The 19,751-nt window shown below is 41.9% G+C and overlaps 1 protein-coding gene across 4 annotated transcripts in view; it reads right to left on the reverse strand.

The window, feature by feature from the left end:
* Window positions 1–15,966: 15,966 nt before the first annotated feature.
* Window positions 15,967–19,751, reverse strand: part of LAMB4 (laminin subunit beta 4) — a 106,664-nt gene continuing 102,879 nt past the window's right edge. For all 4 annotated transcript variants that reach the window (XM_046670493.1, XM_046670494.1, XM_046670495.1 and 1 more), the window contains one exon: window positions 15,967–17,961. In XM_046670493.1, coding sequence (XP_046526449.1) covers window positions 17,822–17,961 — 140 coding nt within the window. In that variant the 3' untranslated portion in view covers window positions 15,967–17,821. The remainder of the gene's footprint in view (window positions 17,962–19,751) is intronic.

The raw sequence follows: 19,751 nt of genomic DNA on the forward strand, positions 1-19,751 counted from the left end.
GGAACTTCCAGGTGTACAACTGGTGAGGTGGGCGAGAGGGCCGCTCCAGAAGGGTCTCAAACAGCGCTGTGTGGACCTGTCTGGTTAGATAAGGGGTAAATATGAGCTCACCCATCTCCTGGGGGTTGGAGAGGGAAGAGAGGCAGGTGGTGGGACTCTGCCACTCTTTCTGTGAATTAGCCCAATTCTGCTGCCTTTGCACTGGGTGGGGTCAAAGCTGGGGCTTCCTTCAGTCCTGCTCCGGGCAGAAGTGCTCCAAACAAGGGGACTGGAGTTAGTTGTTAGTCTGGTCAGGTTTTGCTTGATTTCTAATTAATCACCCCCAGGGAGAAGGGTTTAAGTGGCCAGTTGGTCAGTTTTTAACTTAGCTGCGATGAAGTCGGGCCCAGGGAAGTTTAATCATTAGAGCATAGAGTAAGCTGCTTTATGAGTTTATAAACATCCTTCCCGCTGAGGGAGGCAGGAGCCTCAGGTCTTGCTGGTGCATTAATTATTCACCAGATCAGCACTTGCTCTGCTGCAGCCTGGGGATGGTGCCTCTAACTGAGGCTCAGGGTCCGCAGTGCTGCCTGGGCGGCCCTGAGAAAGCAGGTGCTGGTGTGAGGGTCTCATATTCCAATGAAAGGTCTTCAGAGCTTAACTAAAAGAAAAATTTTTAGAGGCAAATGTCTTTTCCCCCAGTGGAGCTTTCAATATCTGGAGCCAAAGTTGCTTCTTGGAGTTGTTTGTCCATACAGATTGCAAGCATCCCTGGATTCTGCCTCTTTCCTGAGTCCGGCCTCTGCTCTCCCAGGAGCTGAACCCTCCCTCCCACCTGGCAGTTATCGCTGTCCCTGGTCAGCGTCCTCCTGGGAGCAATGCTGTCGACACACAAACCTGCGCCATTCCCCTACTTTAAGGGAAAAAACCAAAACCTGCCTTTATTCTACACACCCTCTGCTCTCCTCTTTTCCTTCTTTTGACTCCGTAGCCCAGGTTCTTGAAAGGATAGTCTGCACTTAGTTTCCTCCTAGTTTTTCCTTCATCTCGTTATAATATGACTTCCATCTCCGCCATTGTTCTCAGTTGTTACCACCTGACCCTCTAACTGCCAAATGCAATGGAGGTTTTCCCTATTTGATCTTTGTGGCATATGTTTCACATGCTCACTCCCCTCTTCTTGGGACCCCTTTTTCCTTGGCTTCCAGGACACAGTTCCCTCCAAAATTTTCCCACAGAATGCTGAGTCCCCCTCTTGCATGTCTCTTCCCCTTCTCTGATCCCTTAAACATTGATGCTCCAGAAGGCTCTGTCTCCAGCTTCTTTTCCCTCTACACTCGTTCATCTGCAACCAGGGTCTCCACCACCTTGGCGTTGGTACTCCCCACATCTGTAACTCTAGCCTGTACCTTGCTTGGGATGTACATCCATTTCTACAGCCTCTTGAATCTCTTGACTTTGATGACCTATGAGTTGCAAAACTGAACTCATCTCTCCACTCACCCCTCGTAGAACAAAATGTGTTCTTCTGTTTCTAATTTGTTATTGGCACCATGATCTACCCCTCAGCTCAAGATGGAAACCTGGGAACAGGGCTGGCTATATGATTAGCATGTGGGGCCCCTTGTTCAAAAAGTCACAATTTCAAGATGGTGGCCATAGAGCATGAAACTAAGCCTGGGACCCTTCTAAGCGGAGAGGCCTTGTGAGTACACAGATCACATGCCCATGAATCCAGCCTAGCTGGGAGTCAGGCTGGACACTTCTCACCCCATCACTAGTGCCTGTCACTTCTACTTTACTAGCAACTACTCATCACGTCCCCATTGCTCCAGCCTCATTGCCCTTTCTTAGTTCAGTCTCTCATGTCTGGTCTGAATGCCCACAGGAGCCCCCTGGCTGGTGTTCCTCCCTCCAAACTCTTCCTTTCTCCAGTCCAATTCTCTGTAACACTGCCAGAAGGATTTTTCAGAGGCACAACTTTGATCATGTCCCTCCCTTGTTCAGAAGGCTTCAGTGGCTTCCTTCTGCCCATGTGAACTTCCTAAAATGACATGCTTTGTATACCTTCATTTCTTTCTCTCTGCTACATGGGCCCTCCTTGACTTCATCAGCTTAGTGAACTACCAGGCATCTTTGAAGCCTCCTCTTCCACATGAAGGCTCTCCACAGCACCTTGTAAAAACCTGTTACCGCGTAAATGACAGAATGCTGTGACTGTTTGTGCCCTCACCTCCCCCAATAGACAGTGGGACAAGGACAAGTGCTGTGTAACATTCATTTGTGCATAAACATTGCCTAATGTGACATGGGGTACGCTGTGGTGCTCAAACGTTTCTTGAATGAAACTCAATAAAGACTGGTCTCCGTGTTTGAGAAACTTTCTTAAATCTTAAATGTCTACTTTCTACCTCACTAATTTCCAAAGAGAAAAAGAAATCTCACCAGACTTGAGTTCATTTTGGGAATACTTCCAAATTCACTCACAAACAAATTCTTCCTCTCTGTTATATTTCACATAACTTCCTGATTTCTAAAGATGTTGCAAGTTTGGAAGGAATGAACCACTTTTGTTAGAAAAGGCCATCGAGGCTTCGCCCCTGCTGATGCGACCCTCTCGTCCCCCACCTGTACTTACCATGTACTTCAGCATCAGGCAGTCTTTACCGGAGAGTTCTGCAGTGTTTTGAATGGCAGATGGAATTGCAAATGGTTGGCTGTTCCATCTCAGACTGTGTGACAGCGATCTCCCTGAGGCATTTATTATTTTTGTTTGAGAAAACCAAGAGCTGCTTTCAAGGTCACCTTCACACAGTCTTACAATGCCACTTATGTGTCTCATTTTAAATCCTGGATTGACAGTGGAACAACAAGGACGTTACATTCTAGACTTTGATCTTTAGGTCCTAAAACCTGGCTGTTTACATAACATTGTTCTCAGGCACAATACTAGATTTTTGCTGTTTTGAAAAGATTTTAGTGTACTTTGCGAGACTCAGGATTGATCTAGAAAAGTAAGTTCAATGGTCAGTAAAGTTCAGGACAAATGTCACACAGCACTTTCCACATACCTCTTTTATAATAGGTAGTACTATTTGGGGTTAAATGTCCTTGCCCCCCAGGAGCGCTTTGAAGGCAGAGACTATTTTATTGGAATTCGTATTCCCATCAGGTGGCAGAGTTTCTGGTGTATTGTACACATTCAATATCTACTTCTTGGACGAATAACTAAAATTGAATAACCTTTCCTTATAACCAATAAGGGAGCACCGAGGGGTCGTTACTGTCACCCTCTATAATCAGGAAACCATCATGGCCTGAATGAGGCGGGGAGTCACGGCACTGTCAGTCTCGGACCACACAATAGAAACTGCTGTGTGGGCTTGCATTAACCTCCCTTCGTCTGGTCACGGCACCTCGAGTTTCTTTGAGGGGACGAGTCCTTTTGCATTTTCAGCCCACATAATTTGGATGGGGCTAATCCCCCCACGGGCTCCAGGCGCGTCTGTGTGTTTCCGTCCCCTTCTTCCCAGTAATGGATTGAGGGATAGGTATGCAACTGGCATTTGCCAGTTAGAATGACTTCTGAGATTTTTGTGGGAGTTGTTGGGATTTATCATGGGCGAGCTAGAAAACCTCTCTTCCCCATGAACTTGGAGTTCTATGGATGTCAGCCTGAAAGTGGTAGAGGCTGCTTGAGACAGGAGCCAACACAGTGGAAAAGGGAACTGAGGGAGGCAAGAGGGCAGATCCTTAAGGACCTCCTTGGAGTATCTTGATCCAGCTATGCCTGAAGTCAGAACACATTACGTTAGCCAATAAATTTTTCTGGATATGCAGCATGAGAGTTATAAACCTTTGTTGTTTTTAGCCTGAGATTTGGGACTTTTTTTTTAAACTGCAACATAACCTAGTTTATCCCTTCAGGCAGATCTTTATCAACATGTAATGTCTTAAAAATGGCCATCTCTCTATTCTTAAATATCTTAAAAAAAGTGTCACAAATGAGTACCCAAGTCTATACTTGAATGTTTTAAAATAGTCACTAAAATAGGTGTAAGAAGGCCTCATTCGAGCTCTTTACAGGCTTTCTGCGAGGTTGAAAAGCCATTGCATTCCACCTCCCAGAAAGGTGGTGGGATGACTCTTTAGATCCAGAGGGAGATGGGGGCACTTTCTCTTTACCCATCTACACCCTTGAATTCCGAACCTTTTTAAGTTCTAACCTATATTTAACAGGAGTGTCATAGAAACACTCTAAATGGGGCAAATTCACTATTTATTCTTTGTTTATGGATTTTAGCATCTGGTTGTTAACCTGGCCTTTTAAATATGAGTAGGAGAGAGATTAATGTCTGAGGTAAGGCTAGAGAGCCTTAGGAAAGCTCTTCAAAATTTTTTTTATCAGATTCATAGCAGGATTACCTTAAATGTAGTCCGTTAAACACCTTAAGACTTGAATGGTATTCATGAGCCCAAGTTTCATTTTGCTGGCATGTTCCATCTCCACCTTCATGTGTAAGTGATTCATCATGTTTATTGCAAATCACTAACATCAAACTCAGCAGGCAGCTAACGCTCAGTGGTTGATACTTAAGTTTTAGAAAAAATTGTCTTAATTAAACTGAGTTCATCTCTTAGAGCAATCCACCTAAAATTATACTTTAAAGGTTATTTTGAAAATTTCATTTCGGCCAATGGTGTTACTTCCCCCTGCTGTATGAGGATGCTGAAATTCAGTAATAGCCAGAAAAGAAAAAAGGACTTCCTTTATTCCAATAATGTTTTATATCTTCCTTTACTCTGCTTTTTGATCCAGATTGTATCTTTCTCCATTTGAAAGGTCAAGTTCAGCTCCCAGTGAGCCCCTGAAGTCCTTTCCACATCTCCCCATGAGTTCCTAGTCTCATGCCTGGCACACAGTAGGTCCTTAGGAAATGCTGAGTGAATGAAAAAGTGCTTATTTAACCCGTGTTTTGAACCTAGTAAGATTCAGGCAATCTCTTTGTACCAGAGGCTTGAAGTGACAATCTATTCTCTTGCTACAAACCTATCTCATAGTTCTGGGTTGTTAATTATTACCTAGGGTGATCCAGGAAACTGGATTTAATTAGCAAGGTAAACGCTCCCCTGCTATTCGTGGCGTGAACTGGGAGTGGATCCTAATTCTCAATCCTGTATTTTGACCCTGGGAAGATGAGATCTTTGATAGTGAGCACATTTCAGAAGGGATAGAAATGCGAGTAAAAACCGTCCCCTCTCTCAAATAGTAGCAGTCTTGCCTCATCTCCTCCGACCGTAATGCCCTTGGCCTTCTAGCAGCATTAACTCTACAACTGCAGTTCCTCTAAAAGCACAAGCCTGCTCTTCTGGAAAGAGCATTTATTTCATCACGGCTGCCCCGCTTGCTGCTGCCAAGGCTGCTAATCAGATTTACGAAGGCCAGCCCACCCGGAGCCGAGTGGCTGCGCGTTTTTATCGCATCAGAAACAAGTCAGCACTAGGTCTCACTCCAGGATTAGGTGCCGTTTCACCTATTGGGCTGTTTGCCAGACAAAGAAGTTGTGGGATGTGTCTGCTCTTTTCAAGATGGCTGATGAAATGTTGCTATTAACCTCTAGGACTAAATGGTTTCTGTGGAAGTCATGGAATATGGAGCTGACAGTTCAGCCATGTACCCAGAGGACATTCTAATCCAGTGGGCAATAATCACCACTATTTGGCTGACCTTTGGCAACTCCTCCTGTCTACCCAATTTAGTACCTTAAGCCTTCGCAGCAACATACGTCTTACTCTTTAACATTTCTTGAGCATTTACCATGCACCAAGCTCTGCTATATACCAACAGGATATATTCTACATTTTGGGAGGACTAAATGTGTACGCTACTGGCAAAGGTCAACAAGGGCTAAAGTCTAAGACAAAGGAAGAATGTTACGGTTGTCTATTTCTATAAATATACACACACACGTAAATAGACAATGATAAAGTTCTAGAAGGCGGCATGGCAAATGGGTAGGGGTGGGTAATTTGAGGGAAAGTACAAAGATCGTGTTTGGAATGGGGTTAAAGGGGACTCTTGCCTTATATATAATTTTAGCTTCCTCTTAACAAGGAGAATGTATTTGTCTACCACTGGTATAATTAAAGACAAAAAAAAATCTAACCAAAATCTTTTTTGAAATATAAATGTTTGTGATGCTTTGAATAAAGCGTACTATAAATGTTGACTAAGTCTGAGTTCTTACTATGAAATGTAGATTCAAAGACTTATGGAATTAAAAGTCATCATGTCTCGTCACTAATGGATTTACTGAATGACATGACAAGGCTCTCACACTGGGACCATGTAAGTCACATTTCTGTGTGCTTCAGTTTCCTTATCTGAGAAACAAGTACAAAGTTCAGGCTCTTTGAAATCTGGCGCCTGTATAATCTCTCTCATCTCTGCGTCCTCAGTCTATCAGCGTCCCACCCCACCAAGCTCTAGCTTGATAGCCTCACCATTCTCAAAACTCAAACCCTGTTTTTTTGGCTCATCCAGTTCCTTCTGCCTGGAATGCCTTCTTCCTCTCCTCCACCAAGCCAGCTTTTACTTATGTTCAAAGTCCACCTCTGATGATACTTCGTGTGTGTAACCTTCTCAATTCCACTGCCCAGGTACAATACTCGGACATACACCTATTGGAGGTCTTCTAGATTGTTCTAGAACAGATGCACCATGCATGAGGCCAGGTGCCCTGCCTCTTGCACTCACTGCTGTATCCCCAATACTAGCATGGCGCAGAGCACATTGTAAGTATGCAATGAATATTCACCAAATAGATGGTTAGTGTATGAATATATTTTTTGTGGGTGCTAAATTGAGATGCCTTGACAGCGTCTTAATTTCCCCAGCACTGAGCACAGAGCTCATCAGGTAATTGTTGAATGCATTCGTTCAATAAATGCCTGGAACTATGCCCATTGTTCTTTCTGGGGAGAGATCATTCACAGGTAATTCTTTAGCCAGAATGAGTCATACCCGACACACACTGATACTTTTAACAAAAGTCATATACCACGTTTCATTTTATTCTGTGGGAAAAATAAAAATGTGAGCAGTCTGCTATGATTTAGATACAAGAAGTATGAGCAAATACATCCAGCATTAACATAAACTTGCTCAGCGACTGCTCTGTACTGTAAGGAGGAGGGTATAATCTACTCGAGGATTACAAGAGGCACCTGCACTTTCACAATCGTGTGAGAAGCTGCAAGGGGGCATTGATATAGTGGTAAGTCAAGTCCCCATGTCTCATCACCTCATCTCTAATGAAGTTCATGAGCACACTAGCATAAAAGTGATGACTGGAAAGGTAAAATTGTGCCTTTCTGGAGGGCAATCTGAAATATATTCAAAATCAAAATGTACATAATTTTGACTCTGGGAACATGTGCCAAATTATGCCTATAAAGATGTTGACACTATTGTGCATAACAAGATTTATAATCTAAATCACCAATAGGGGATTTAGGTAAGTAATTATGTTAGACTCCTGTAATGGAATACTAAGCAGTTGCCTAAAAATATGAGGCCTATTTCTATGATATAATTGGGGGAACAGTAGGCTCCAATTATGAAAAACATGTACGCTATATGTATATTATATTCCTTGAGGAATTAGCAACAGGGGCTGCCCAGGAATTGTCTGTATATACAGCCCAAAATATTAAATGATAGCTTTTCCCCCTTTATGATTTTTTCCATAATAACACGTATAGACCTTGTCCTAAAAATTATTTCAAAGTTAAAACATTTTCCTATGGTTGCAATCTCACAAGTGACCTATATTTAGAAGTGAAGTTCACTTTAATATAGTCTGCAACCTAGATGGAGAGGTGGGGCAACGTTCACATCCCCAAGAAAAGGGTCTGTCTTCTGGTCAGCCAAAACTGGGGAAAACCAAATCAAGCTTGCTACTATCCCTTAAAAGATGCTGGTACTTGATGGAACTTGAGTTTGGGTTGAGTAGAAGTGTTACTATCTATTTGGGTTTGAATGCAGTGTTATAGGAGTCACGATTCGTTTTTGTTAACCACTTCTTCTCCTATGTTCTCATCAAAATATGGTAAGCTGTGTTCACAGCTGAAGGTTGATTTTCTTTTCTTACAAAGAAATGTGTTTATGTAAATGTTTAAGTCTTTCAAATTGCATGTATATTAGAGTTGCCCCCCCCCACCCCACCCCCGACAAACTGGGTTGAAAGAAAATTGAGTTTGTTAAGGAGAAAATTTAGTATATGCATTTCTATATATCTGCTGTATGATGGTGGGCTGAAGAGTTGAAGAACAGAACAGGGATTTTAAAGAGGAAAAATTATAACAAAAAACATTATCAATCATGTCTAAATAGATTGACTTTTTTTACATTGTAAGAAATGTTAGACTTCCTCTTTTGAAATGAAAACAGTTGTTCTCTTAATCCTGAATATTTAATCTTTTCCATTCATATTTTGCCTTTTCTAGATGAGTCATAAGGCAGTATGGCCAACACAAAGCTAAACCTGAATGCCATAAAGATCCCCAAGTGTTTATCTTTAGATATGGGATGTTTATACAGCTTTTCCAAGCTTTGAGCTTCTTCCCATGATACGAATCTCTGGAATCCTCAAACACTCATTGGGTTGTTAGATTTTCAGGCTCCATTTAATGCCCATTTCTGCTCCTTTCTAGAAAGTTCACAGTATGGTGATACCTTTAATAGACTCAATTAACTGAAAACCAAGAAAAAAAACTTGGATTAGTTCGATATTCACTTTAACAGTGGTAATAATCTGGATAGCTGTTTGGTTATTAGAGAGTCCTAGAAACTGGTTCTATATTATATAGAAGTAATGTTCCCAATGAAGGAGCTCCTTTAGTAGTAAGGTTCATTTTCTTTTCTTACATAATCAAATGAATTTTGTTGAATATATATTGTAATAAATTTGAGATATAATAGGGCTTAGTATCTAAAATTTCACCTACCTTATTTATAGGTAATACTGTTAGTCCTATTTTTAAAAGCTACATGGGAAGTTTTGAGGACTGAAAACAATTCTCTTGAATGTGTTTAATAAGGACAACTATGTGCTCACTTAGTTGGCTAGTCTCAAAACTAACCCCCCCAAATTATACATTTTTGTTCACTAACATTAAGGATAAAACGTTTCTATTTGTTTAGCTACTTTGGACATTGTTTTAAGTAGAATTACTTTCTGTGAAATATTAACACGTTAAAAGTATTTAACTCCTAAGACATGCCATTTATGTAAAGAAATAGGTTAGTCAATTTTAAGAAAATGTTCTGCTATATTTGATGGTCCATTTAATAGAGCCTTAGTTCAAAGAGCGAGTTGTCTTGAAAGAGAGGGTGCAATGAGCATCATCACAGGATATATTTCCCATTACACCGGCATTGGCATATCTGCCAACCAGCTGTGTGATCCTGGCTAAGTTAACGTTAATATTCTTCAGAAAACCAGGGGATGGGACTAAGAAATTCTTTAAATCTCCTGCATTATGGGTTTCTTAAACCTCTTATCTGAAAGAGAGGCAGTATGAGGGAGCGTATAATGTAAGAGTTCCTGATGTGCCTGCAGCTAGTGTCTCTAAGCATTTATCCAGCTGTATCTAGAACTTTCCTGACAGTTATTTTAAATCTTTCCCCATCAGAGGCAATATCTCCAACTAGTAGATTTAAGTGTTTTTCCTGTGAATGTTTAGTGGGGCTAAATATTTCAAAGTCTTCCCTGTGAGGAAGTCCCAGTACTGAAGATTAGATTTGAATCGTGGTGTCCTGTTGGGATGACTAGAGAGAGCTCTGAAATGCAGTATACTTAGTCTATTAGCCCCTAGTGAGTATAAGATAAAATGCAGCCAGCCACTGGTCCCCACTCTTTGGGTGTTTGTCATCAAAGAGAACTATGGTTGTGTGTGGAACTATGTTGGCTATCGCTATGAATCAAACACTTGACTGTTAAAAATCAATTTATATGAACATGAAGAAGACACATCTCGGTTCAAAAAACCCTGTGTTCTGACTAATGTGTTTGATATAGATTGCGGTAAGCTTGCTTTGTGTAGCAAAGTTCGTTCGGTTGGCGGGCTGAATCAGAGGCAGGTCAGGAAGAACGTTCTAGAATGACCACTCACAGCATTTAATGAGTAAAGCTAAGATTACATGTAGGTTCAAGTTATCCCCAGAAGAGAAAAGCGAGGTGCTGATGGATGAGCAGGTGTTAAGAAAAGTTCTGCTTCAGCTGCTTTATGTTGGAAGGAGAGAAAAAAATGCTCCTTTTTTTGGTCTCTCAAGAGGAGAGAAGCAGCTGAGGGCAGGAAAGGTGAAAGAACAGACAGGGAGACTGACTTCTGGCAAATTCTAAGCAGGAGGCTCTGTTGCTAAAAGCCTCAAACTTCATAATGGAAAAAGCCTGTGGAAACTTTGGTCACCAAATTCCTTCACTTTTCTAAGGCACCAGAATCAGAAGCGGGAAAGAACTTTTAGTTAGAAGCATAAAGTGAATGCAAAAAAGTTCTCTTCAAGCCTGTTGTGGGGTGGGGTTGAGCCAGGGAGGAGGAAGACGGGGGATGTATGTGCTGGGGTTTGAATACTGCAAGGTTTGATTAAACTAATTTGTTCAATGGCTAAGGATTATTGAGAAATCGACAAATTATAGTTGCATTTATATAGACCTTGCATAAATCTTAAATATATATAAATACATAAACCTTTATATTTGTATATAAAAATGTGTTTTCAAATGTGTCCTTTAATGTTTTATGCAATCGCTTTTTGTAGACAGAGTCTAATTGAAGGAAAAGGAAAGTCTCTCCCACTTTGGCTCAGTGAGCTCTGCCTGGGAAGTGTAGATGTTGCACGTCTGTGAGGCCATGACCTTCACTTGGGAGTGGCTCACCCTGACTTATGGTCGCATGACCAGGAAAATATCTACAGTCTTGTAAACAAACATCCATGGCAGAGGAAAAGCGAGAGTGAGCAAGTGCAGAGGGCAGAGACTAGATTTGAGAGGAGAGAGCCCAAGAAAATGAAGAGTTGTGTGAGCTTGGTGTGGGGAAGTTTCTAGCAGGGGAGGAGTTTCCAGAGAGAGCAGAGGATTTCCATTAGCCGCTTTAGAGTGTGTTAGTTATTGAGAGTGGGTGTGATGGGGAAAAGGATTTCTTTTGCCTTATGCGTGTATTCTATTCCCACTGGACAATTTTTCCTCTAAATATTGAGGTAAAGATTTGAATTGTTCCCAATTACATTTTTAGAGGGGCTGAACCATATAGTGAGCTGGTTTCGTATTACAGTTGAAAAATTTTAATTCAGGGATGGTCGGAGGACTGCCTGACTTGCAACAATTTGGAGTCGATTTATGGAACTAATATGTAAGTGAACGAATAGAGCATTCCATGCTGTGCTAAGTTCTATGAAGGACTTAGAAGTGGCTGAACACATGCTCTATGTCCTCATGGAATTTACTATCTGGTTAGACAGATAAGGGATATCAATCAACTGGCAACATAAGCGAACTTCAGAGAAATGGCTTTGAGCTAGGCTAGAGAGAGACGCCTCCCAATGAGGGTTTCCTTAAGGAAAGGTTAGGTTTGGTGGATAGATAGCAACCGGGATTTCAAGGAGGCCAACGCTATGGAACTGATGGAGCAGGGGGAAATGCAGATGTAACACACATGATGTGATAACAAGGCTGTCTTGAAGGATTTCAGCTGTATCTCACTCTTCTCAAAGCCCTTCCTCATGAATTGGCTTGGTAATCCTGGGACGTGCACCAGGTACATTAATTAGCATTTTACAGCAGAAGGAAATGAGAACATGAGATTCAGAGGCTGTGAATTGCCTAAGGTCATGTAGGGGACAAACCAGGATTTGCGCTTATCATCTGACCCTTGGTCCCTTGTCCTCATGATGCGGGGCAGAGAGGGGACTGTTGTAGCAGTCTGGAGGGGGTTTGGAGTCCCCTTAGTGCCCTAGAGATATTGATGAGGATGTTGGTTCAGCTGCTTTAACAGAGACCAAAATCATAGTGACATAAATGGGAGAGCTTTGCTTTTCCATCTTGTGCAAGTTCAAGCTGGCATGTAGTCCAGGGGAGTCGAGCACAGGCAGCTTTAATCCATGAGGTCATTGTGCCTCTCCTGATCCAACTTGCCCCTCCTCTATGCCCCAGGAGACTGATCTACATGGGAACATCAACCTGGTCCCTTGATTTAGCTAATGGGGAGCACTAACAAGAGATTGGACAGGACGAGGAGTGACATCAGGGTGTCAATGCCCCAAGATCCTCTGCAAGTTTGTCACAGCGGGCTGCATCCCTTGACCAATATCAGAGCTCCTGTTAAGTGATCCTCCCACACAGTCTGTCTTCAATTTGCAGTTGTCACTCTCTCTCCTCACCCCAGGCCAAGGGAGATAAAGACCCCTTGTCTAGTGCTGGCTCCGGGATGCTGCACTTTCCTTTGTGGCTTTCCTCTGCCCTGTGTGCATCTTTGTAAATAGGTCCCTTATTAAACTGTCCCAACTCATGTCCTCATATCCTGGGACCCTTACTGGTACAGTCAACCAGGGATCCAGGTTTTTCTATCTTGTTTCACTAGTATTATCTGCATCTACATGGTCATAGTTACTTCACCATATTCTGTCCCAGTTAAAGAGGGAAAAACAAATGGATGGTGTGTTTCCTATTCCTACTGTAACCAAATACCACAAACATAGTTAATTAAAACAACACAACTTTGTCTTACAGTTCTGTAGGTTAGAAGTCCAACACAGCTCTCACTGGGCCAAAAGCACCGTGTTGCACGGCTATGTTCTTTTCTGGAAGCAGTGGGAGAGAACTCCTTCTCTTGTTTTTCCAGCTTCTAGGACCACTTACATTCGTTGCTCCATGATCCTCTCCCTCCATCTTCAAACCCAGCAACATCAGGCCAAGTCCTTCCCGTGCTGATGTCTCTTTGACTCTCCCTTCTGCCGCCTTCTTCCACTTTTAAGGACTGTTATGATGACATTGGGCCCACCTGGGCAATCTAGGCTGATTGCCCCAGCTCAAGGTCAGCTGATTAGTACCTTATTTCAAACATCTGTAACCTTGCTTTCTCTTTGCCGTAAAACATATGCACCGGTTACGGAGATTAAGACGTGGACTTCTTTTGGGGGCCATTATTCTGCCTACCACAGAGGGCAAACAGCTTCCTTTTAAGGTTGTGCCCATAAAGATGCACACAACATGCTCACTAATCTCCTCTTGGCCAGAATTTAGTCACATGGTCACAGTGACTTGCAAGGAAGGTTGAGAAATAGTCTCTCTAAGTAGGCAGCCATGTGCCAGATTAAAACGTGGAGGAATCTATGACCAAGAGAAAGAAGGGGGGAGAATAGATACTAGACAGTGACTTCTAGCCTGTGCCCCATCAGACTCATTTGTTCTTGCCAGGATCTACCTTCAGTTTGCTTTCTTTTTGACCCCTTGTGATTTGGCTAATTGCACTCAACTACTGGCCCTCAGCTGCCCTTCACATGGGATCGGTTCTAATTTAGGAGAAGATACAGAATGATTTCCTTAATGGACCATACCAGCTATCTCATAGTCACTTGTTTCCTGATCATCACAGTGATTTTCTGATGTGACCAGCTGGGTTGCAAATGTCTCTGCCTGGCCTCTGGTAACAGAGTTTCCTCATGCTCACTGGCGGACCCTCATTGTGTGTGAGTACTGTCCACTGTCTTGCTCTCTCTTCCATATCCAGTGTCTTAAATCCTGTCTACCTGCCCCCGTCATTGAATCTTGCCCATCTCAGTCTCCACAGGCCTGGTCACGACTCTCAGTCTGAACCTTAGCTCTCTAACTCCTGCCTTCACCCAACCGCCGCCCTGAGATGCTCAGAATTCAGTCCAGACTTCTCTGTGTTGGTCCCTCACATGCCTCAACAGATCTCCCAGTGCTAAGTAGATGTAGTGTTCCCTCAATTCAAATTTAGGAAACCATTAGAATAATTGTAACAGAGACAAAGGAAATACGTGCATGTGGATGCATGTAAGTTTTTTATATGGAGAATTAAAATGTATCTTCTAACCATAATTTCAGTTGACTATCGTGTATACGTGCTTTATGTACTTTAATTTATTTTAATTAATTAATTTTTTTGGCTACTCACATCAAATTATCTTTCTTAGATGGGAGGCAGAGGCGTGCCTTCTACCATGAAAGCTGACGGAGCATCCTATGGGCAGAATACGTGGATCTAAAACCAGGAGGGGAAATAGATGTGGCCCTGCTCACAGTTGTATCCAATTGATTCACAGGCAAAACTTTGCTTCCATGCCTATGACTTTGCGCTCTGGTCTCTAAGGAAGTATGTTTTTACTGGATGACACAAGAGTCGTTCCACTGAATTGGTATACATACCAATACCCAGCTGTGTCAGGCTCCTCATGATAAAGGATAAACAGGCCAAAAAAGGGGCAGGGAATTATAATTTTTTCTGGGGTGATTGCTCTTGATTCTTAAAGGGTGATAAAGCTGCTGGTACACAGCGGCAGCAGGGAGGGGTGAGACCGGAATCTGGACAATCCAGTCCTGCCACGTCCCAGGGAAAGATGTAATGTAGGAGCTCTCTGCCCCTGCACGTGCAGGACCTCCAAAGGCTCAGAACCATCAGGAAAGAAGGTTTGGGTCATTCTACCCGGGAAAGAGATGCTTACTGAAGAGAGAGGGAGCATGGGATGAGTAAAGAAAGAAGATCGTACCTCCCACTATAACCTCTTGAGTAGTTAGGGAGATGAAGTCTGCAACCTCCATCTGTGTTTCTCAACATGCAACGTTTTGTATGTACTTATATTTTTTATTATAAGATGTACTTAATTTCCTTTTTATCTCCCTTCTTTCCTCCACTATCCTATCCTTGGTGTATGTTGGTGGCAGACTTTATCATTTTGATTACAAGTTGCAGTACATCAGGGCAGAATTGTAACAGAGGTGGAAAAGGAAGAGAGCACAGCTGGAGACCAGAGCCTTAGAGCTGGATGCACTCCGGGAGTGATGGGACTGTGGGCTGGTTCCCTTGAAGACGAGGCGGATGCACTTTCAGATGGCTGAGTGAATGGACCATTATCTTGGTGGGAACATTTGTTTGTCTTTAGAAGAAAAAAATGGGATAAAAATGTATTTTGATATTAAGAGTCTAAGAGGTGAACTGTAATGGAAATTTGTAATTTTTTGATGCCTGGCCTCAAAATCCTTCCTCCTTTGGTAGATTCAAAAGATACATGAAGCCAAAACCCCCTCCCACTACCAAGACCAGAGTGGGCAGGCATCCTCTCCTCTCACTCCCTGGCAGCCAGGGCACATGAAGAGGCTCAGCCAATTGGATGTTTCTACAGGGATGTTGAGTCATGAGAGAGTGACACAAGATGGAGAGACAGTTGGAAGTTAACAGGATGATGGAGAGCATGAGCAGGCCAGCACCCTAACCTGAGTTTACTGAAGTGTGAGCTTGGATATATCGCCAGATGCTTAGCTGTCCTTGGTTACATTTTCTCCACCCATTTCTTCCATTTTATGTGCTATCAGATATTCTTTCAGTAAATTCCTTTCCTGCTTAATAAACTATAGTTGGTTTTCAGTGTTTGCAGCCAAGAAATCAGAATGGTAAAATATTTAATTGGCTTTTTATTGTTGGTTATTTGGATTCTTTGTAATTTTAACATTAGTGTTGCAATGAATTATTCACAAAGCTTTTCCCCCTGAATTTAAGATTTTCTTAATATACAGGTTCAGCTGGTCTTAAGATAGATCTTGTTACACACTGTCAAATTACTTTGCAATGTGTAAGAGAGATGATTTCACTGAATCTTTGCCTTTACATCTTGAACAACTGATGGAGCAAATAATAGAAGTTAGGATGACTTATCTGACATTACTGAGGAATGAGATTTTCACACATGTACATTTTTAAAAAGATAACCAAAGTTTATTATTCTCAACACCAAAGTTTAGAAAGCAAAACCAGTTTTAATTGCAATGTTTCCAAAGTCCATCAAATACTTCCTAACCTCATCCAACTGCAGCCCCTGGAGGCCCACAGACATGATGGGTTTATCTTGTTCTCGATTCCCCAGATTACTGTGCTTTCCTCATGGCTTGGGAATTTTCTCTTTCTCCAGAACTCAACAGCCTCCCAGTCAGAGGACAGAAACTCTTTCCTCTTTGACCCTGTCCACACTCTCTGGCCTGTTACTTGTATAGTCTCTGGGCACTGAAAAGGTGGAACAATCGACTGCTGCTATTGCAAACAGATAACCATGCTTGTAAAATTAAGCCTATCATTTGTACAGAGTTGAAAGTCAGCATCCTGGTGGAAAAGCTGAAGGGCGTTCCACGCTCTACGATGCAGTAAACAACTTAGATTTCGTGACAGCTATATTTTTCGACTCTCTGGTTCTTTCTGTGTGCCATTTGTTGGTGGAGGTTTCCAAAAGTCTTAAGTGCTGGATATGTGCAGCATTACAATCATATTTCAAGAGAGATTTCTGGGTGGTTCTTCCCGTGGAAAAGTTTCATTCTGTTCTTCAGGATCTCCAGGGAAACTGCAATTTTCCTTATTAACCTACATTTTAAGAAATTTCATATTTATGTGTAACCCTAAAGCCTCTTTGTTGAATTTTTAAATCCATTTTTAATGAGTCAGTCCTTAAGAGACATGGCTCCAGCTGCTTTTCCTCCTTCATACATCAATGTTGATGTATATTATTTCTTATTTGAAAACGTGGGGCCAAATTCCCTTAAAACCCCTCTGATGGATAGCTGTCACCAACAGAAGCAATGTGCTCTATTACATATCATACATGCAACAAAAATTACTGTGAAATCATAGACCACCTTGAAATAAGACAATTTCAAGATGAAATAAGACATCTTGAAATCAACAACAACAACACAACTGCTAGTCTTTTAAAAATAAGTAGCAGATTTTACAGCAAAACAGCCCGCAGACAAATTATGAAAAGTAGTGCCATTTGGGGAAAACAGAATCCTTTGGTTGGGAGCATCAACACACAGGAAAGTGGGTGTAAAAACAAGTTACATTCTGAATTGTATGCATTCCATTCCAAATAGAATAGTTTTACAGATAAAGTGAATCCAAATAAAAATAAAATATAGAACAATCTAGTGCATTCCATCCATACTTATTCCATCCTAGTATGAGATATTTATTTACTTTAGTTTAATTCATTTAAATTTATATATTTATTTTACTGCGGTAAGAACATTTAATATGAGATCTACCCTCTTAACACAATTTTCAGGACACAGTATAGTACTGTTGGCAGTAGGAACAATGTTGGATAGATCTCTAGAACTTATTCATCTTGCTTAACTGGAACTTTATGCCCATCGATTAGTAACTTCCCATTTCTCCCCTCCCCAGCTGCTCGCAACTTATTTAATGTTTAGGTTTATTTGACTGAAATGAGTATTAGTATATAGAATACTAACTTAGATTTGTACTTGTCATATGTAACTAATTATTTTTAGGTGATGAAAGGAAAGGAAGGCAAGAGGAAAGGTTTCTGAAACCAGAGACAACCTCTTTACTCCCCCTTCTCTTCCAAATGAAGCGGCCTTTCCTTGGCCCAGTTCCACTCCCAGCCACACTGGGCAGATCTACAGCAAGGAGAGACCTCGGGGAAGGAGGCAGAAGAGGCTGACCATTAGTGCTTCCCAAGTCCCGCACAGCTCCCCAGGTCCGCTCATCAGAAGCCAGAAAAGAAGGAAGAGGTGATTTTGCACTCTAACTCTGCCTAACTATAGCAGGTAGCATATTTATTTTCTTGCACAACAATTTCATTTTTAATGGCAATGACTTGATCTTCCAACTGTTTCAGTTGATCAGCTTTTTCTTGTCTACTTAGATTCAAATCTTGGATCTTCTTTTCTAAATCTGAAAGAAGAAAATGAAGTAAATGATATATTTCCGTTGGATAGATTCCTCCTGGATACCCATGTTATACCAAACACAGGGATTTATGTGTCTCTTAAAGGTGTAGTTAGTTTTGTGTTTTGATTCAATAGATAAAACATTTATTTTCACCTGACTTCTCAAGGGTTTCACATAAATCAGACTAGACAAACTGATATTTTTGTCTAAAATATATTTTATATCGGGGCTGGCCCCGTGGCCAAGTGGTTAAGTTCGCGCGCTCCGCTGCAGGCGGCCCAGTGTTTCGTGGGTTCGAATCCTGGGCGCGGACATGGCACTGCTCGTCAGACCACGCTGAGGCAGCGTCCCACATGCCACAACTAGAGGAACCCACAACGAAGAATACACAACTATGTACCGGGGGGCTTTGGGGAGAAAAAGGAAAAAATAAAATCTTAAAAAATATATATATATATTTTATATCTAAAGGCATTTACCAATGTGAGTTTAAATCTAGTCAGAACTCATTAGACATGAAAGACGGATGAGAAGCCTTGATTGGATTTGGGGAATTGCTTAAAAGGACTGACATTTTCATTTCTTCATTCTCTCTTGTCGATACTGAAGTCCCTGAACAGTAAAAGCACAGTGATGCCTTTTACTCTTGTCCATCCATCCGTCCATCCATCCATCCATCTATGTATCCATTCATTTATCCATTCTTCATTCAACAAATATCTGAGAATTTTATTAAACCCTAGCAAGGAGCGCATAGAGTAGTGGACAGAAGAGGTACAGAGAGCTACAGTTAACGTGTGATGTAGACTTTAGAAACGAAACTGACCTTAGGTAGAAGTGGAACTTCTAAAAGAAGGAAGGTAAATGTTCTACTTCACTTGGTCAGATCACACCTGGATACTCAGTCGGTTTGGGGTAATTGTCAAACTAGCATGTAGTAAGTCTTTAGAAGAAGGAAACAGATCGCTGAGGAAATTTGAAACTATCCTATGAACAAAAGTTGAATTAGGGCCAGCCTGGTGGTGTAGCGGTTAAGTTTACGCACTCCGCTTTCCCAGCCTGGGGTTCGCTGATTCGAATCTTGGGTGCGGACCTACATACTGCTTATTAAGCCATACTGTGGCAGGTGTCTCACATGTAAAATAGAGGAAGATGGGCACAGACGTTAGCTCAGGGCTCGTCTTCCTCAGCAAAAAGAGGAGGTTTGGCAGTGGATGTTAGCTCAGGGCTAATCTTCCTCAAAACAACAAAAAAAAGAAAAGTTAAATTAACTGGTGATGTTTGATATAGAGAAAAAAGATTCAGGGCAGGGGCTGGCCCCATGGCCGAGTGGTTAAGTCTGTGCGCTCCGCTGCAGGTGGCCCAGTGTTTCGTTGGTTCGAATCCTGGGCACGGACATGGCACTGCTCATCAAACCACGCTGAGGTAGCGTCCCACATGCTACAACTAGAAGGACCCACAATGAAGAATATACAACTATGTACTTGGGGGCTTTGGGGAGAAAAAGGAAAAAAAAAAAAAAAGATTCAGGGCATGTGCTATAGCTATTTTCAAGTATTTGAGGGCCAGAAAAGCAGAGTAAATGTGTTTTTTTGTCATCCTGAGAAAATAGAATGAAACTAGCAGGTGAAATCTCCACAAAGGAAGATTTTGTCTGAATGTAAAGAACTTTCTAGAGGTCACAGCTGTTCAAAGACTAAAGAGGCTGCTCTGGAAGGTGGTGATCATTCTGTCACCAGAAACTTTCCATTTTAGCTCCTTTGGGATTGAAAAGGGGCTTCAGTATTGGAAGT

Source organism: Equus quagga, chromosome 8 (assembly GCF_021613505.1).
Source record: "Equus quagga isolate Etosha38 chromosome 8, UCLA_HA_Equagga_1.0, whole genome shotgun sequence".
In the NCBI taxonomy this organism is placed as follows: Eukaryota; Metazoa; Chordata; class Mammalia; order Perissodactyla; family Equidae; genus Equus; species Equus quagga.